The sequence below is a fragment of the Myotis lucifugus genome, unplaced genomic scaffold, assembly GCF_000147115.1.
Source record: "Myotis lucifugus unplaced genomic scaffold, Myoluc2.0 scaffold_1067, whole genome shotgun sequence".
NCBI lineage: Eukaryota > Metazoa > Chordata > Mammalia > Chiroptera > Vespertilionidae > Myotis > Myotis lucifugus.
This window is the reverse complement of record NW_005872115.1, coordinates 99,662-102,859: the sequence shown is the minus strand read 5'-3', so window position 1 is coordinate 102,859 and position 3,198 is coordinate 99,662. Positions and strand designations below refer to the sequence as shown.

General features: G+C 51.4%; 1 protein-coding gene across 1 annotated transcript in view; it reads right to left on the bottom strand.

Annotated features, from left to right (window-relative positions):
* The window catches only part of LOC102423264 (transmembrane protein 11, mitochondrial), an 11,513-nt gene extending 9,721 nt beyond the window's left edge, over positions 1–1,792 (bottom strand). The window contains exon 1 of the mRNA XM_006107217.3: positions 1,482–1,792. Coding sequence (XP_006107279.1) covers positions 1,482–1,483 — 2 coding nt within the window. The 5' untranslated portion in view covers positions 1,484–1,792. The remainder of the gene's footprint in view (positions 1–1,481) is intronic.
* Between the last annotated feature and the right edge of the window lie 1,406 nt (positions 1,793–3,198).

Genomic DNA, 3,198 nt, shown 5'->3' with positions numbered 1-3,198 from the left:
GGACAGTTCCAAACAGGTCATAGGAACTTCTTTCACAGGGCACCGGAACCTGCATCTTCAACGTGCAAGAGAACACCTCCTCCTCTTGTGCTCTGGTAACTGAGCAGCTCTCTGCTGATAACAGAACACAGCGCATCCAGTGTGGGAATCGAGAGGCCTGCATTCAAGTTCCCTCTCAGTCGCTCCCTGGCTTTGTGTCCAAGGGCAAACCCCCTGGCTACTCTGAGCCAGCTTTGCGGTGTTAAGTGGGCTCTCCCAGGCTGCTGCAGCGGAGGGGAGGGGCTGGGTGTCCAAACCAGTGACCGCCGCGAAGCACCACCCAGTATTTACATTAAGTAAATTAAAGCATTGTTCCTCAGACACATGAGCCACACTTCAAATGCTTTAAAGTCACAAGTGGCTAGGGCTACCCTAACGAACAGCCCTAAGTAAGGAACTGTTAGGACTACTAAGTGGTTCTGGGCTTTCCCAAGAACTCTGGGCCCGGATGGTTGCCGCTGGCACCAGGGACAGAACACCGTGGCAGCTGGAGGGTCCTGTGTGCTCACTCTGTGGAGTCCTTCCCCTTCCCTCCCACTATCCTCACTCACTGAGGTGCATGCAGAAGCCCACACACATGCGCGCGCGCACACGTACACACACGCATGCAGATGCACACACACGCATGCATGCACACACACAGAGGCTTGGGGCAGAGAAGCCAAACTCAGCCTTCTTCTTATCTCCCTGGACATAAGATCATTCCTCTTCTTCAGAAAGTTGGGCCTAAACTGGAATGCAGCCTAACAAGTTACTACAGCTGGAATTCCAGGTTGCTCAAATGAATCAAGGGAAACAAATTTATGCCTAAGAAGATGCACCCCAGCAGACCCTAACCCACAATGCCCAACTTCTGGGATCAGAATGTGTGTCCAGCTGGACTGGACCCACCACCCTCCTGGTTGCGCATGTACAGACCTGGATGCAGAGGCTGTGTGCACGGCTCATCTGGACCAGGAGGAAACAAACATTTCAACCACACAGCAGAGCCATATGGGAGTCTTTCAGGAGAAATAAAATACAAACCCCTAAGGTTCTTCAGCGCTAAAAGGAAAGGATCAGGTCAGAATGAGGGGAGTGCGCCACCTGCCACCTGCCATGGGGCACCTGGGCCTTCGTGCAGCTGGACTGGGAACCAAACCCTCCACAGCCCTCCAGAGCCACATCGTCTGAGTCACAGGTTAAAGCAGAGCTGTCAAAAGATCAAGTACCAAGGAACAGAGCGTGAAAGACATGCAAGGAATCCCCCGAACGGGCTGCCTGAAAACGCTGCACAACCAGGGGAGGGCCAGGACGCAAAAAGTGATTCACCCTAAAACCCGAGCATTTAGTCCAGCGTGCCTGGCCCTCGGAACACCCCAGGCCTGCCAACAGTGCTGCTGCCTCAAATCATGATCGGAATCAGATAAATGCAGGAACTGAGAGCATATGGCTGTACTCACATTCCAGCAAGCACGGAGAACTCAGGGTGCGCAGGGCCCCGAGTGAATGAAGACAAGGAGCCCAAGGGGACAGGCGGGGCCGTCTGTGAGCTGATCCGGGCTGGCACCCAAGTGGCAGAACACACAGGTACCTGCACTGTGCCTTCCTAGGTGGGCAAGTGTGTCTCAAAGACGTCGACAGGCCAAGTGGCAGTCTGTGTCGTGTGCTCGCTGCCAGTGTGCTGAATTTTGGACAAGAATTCAGGTTACAGCTCAGAGTCTGATGTTCTTCATTACAAACATTGTTGATTTCCTAGATTTAATGGAGTGGAGAGAAAAATCAACATGCAAGCAGCTTTCATTTTGCTATTTCCACCCTCTCCTAGTTCAGTCTAGACCAGCGGGGTCCTGTCGCTAGGACTTCTGCACTGAAGCCTATGTTCTGTATCTCTACCCACGACAGTCACAGCCACGGGTGGCTACCAGCACCTGAAATGTGACTAGTGTGACTGAGGAGCTGAATTTTTCATTTTACTTAATTTTAATTAGTTTAAATGTAACTATCACATGTGACTAGTGGCTACTGAAGTAACACAGTTCTAGACTCAAGAACCAGGTGAAGCAAGAATCCATATACTGTGTATTCTAAACTCGACCATCATTAACACACAGCTGATAACAGAAATTCTCATGGACAACCTGGCACAGGAGCCTTTAAGTGCAAGGCCTGCTGTGGAGTCTGCAGCCACTGGCAATTCTGGAAAGTCTCCCAAAGTATTGCTCTGCTCAGCCCGTGCACCAAGCAAGACCGTTTCCTTCAGTTTCAGCATAAAGCAGATGCCAACCAGGTTTGTGCAGCAACTCAGGGAAGTGGTCTTACAATGTGGAGCTGAGATTTGAGTCAGCACAAATGTGACATGGAGCAACGCCATTTAAGAGAGCAGTAAACAGCCACATTTCAGTTTTAAGGGCCAACAATACACGTGGGCCTCATAATCTATGGTGCCTGCCAATCCATTAATCCAGCCTGCCCCACCCAGTCTGCCCACCCACAGCGCAGGAATGGAGGGATGCCCAGGAGTCAGCTAGCTGGCAGGGGCGAGAGTGTGTGGGAAGATTATGTTTCCATCCCTTGCTCACATGGGACACCGAGGGAAACCAGGTCCCCAGCTAGGGCCTCACAGCCAAGGCAAATGAAGTCCCCATGTCCTCCCACCCCCACGGCACCTGGAAGGCAGACGGCAAACAGAGGGGCCCCCTTCAATAGTGCATCACGCAGAAGGAGAGCTGGTGTCACCCAACCACCAAACCAGATGCCACTGCTGGCTAACACATCTGCAGGTGTGAGCAGGGCCTGCGGGTCCAGGCCAAAGGCTGCAACCTGACACCTAAGGAGACCAGGCAGGTAACAGCCATGAGTCAAAGCGTCAGGTGAGGGGTGATGGATGAACCAGAAAGCACTGGACCTGACCACCACGCAGCCTTTCGAGGGGAGGGTGTGTGTGTGTGTGAAATCCCTCAATTTGAAAGTGCTGGCAACTAATTAAATTCTCTTTAAAACGGAGGGCCTATAATCAAGGAATGGATTCAGTCTATGGGCTGCTGGTTTGCAAACTCAGTTTTGAATTAATGATTGTCTCAAACCAAGGAGAAAAAATCCCCAATATCTCATTTATTTTCTTTTAATGGTTTTTTTTCCATTGGTTTCACGGGAGAGGGAGAGTTAAAAACATCTACG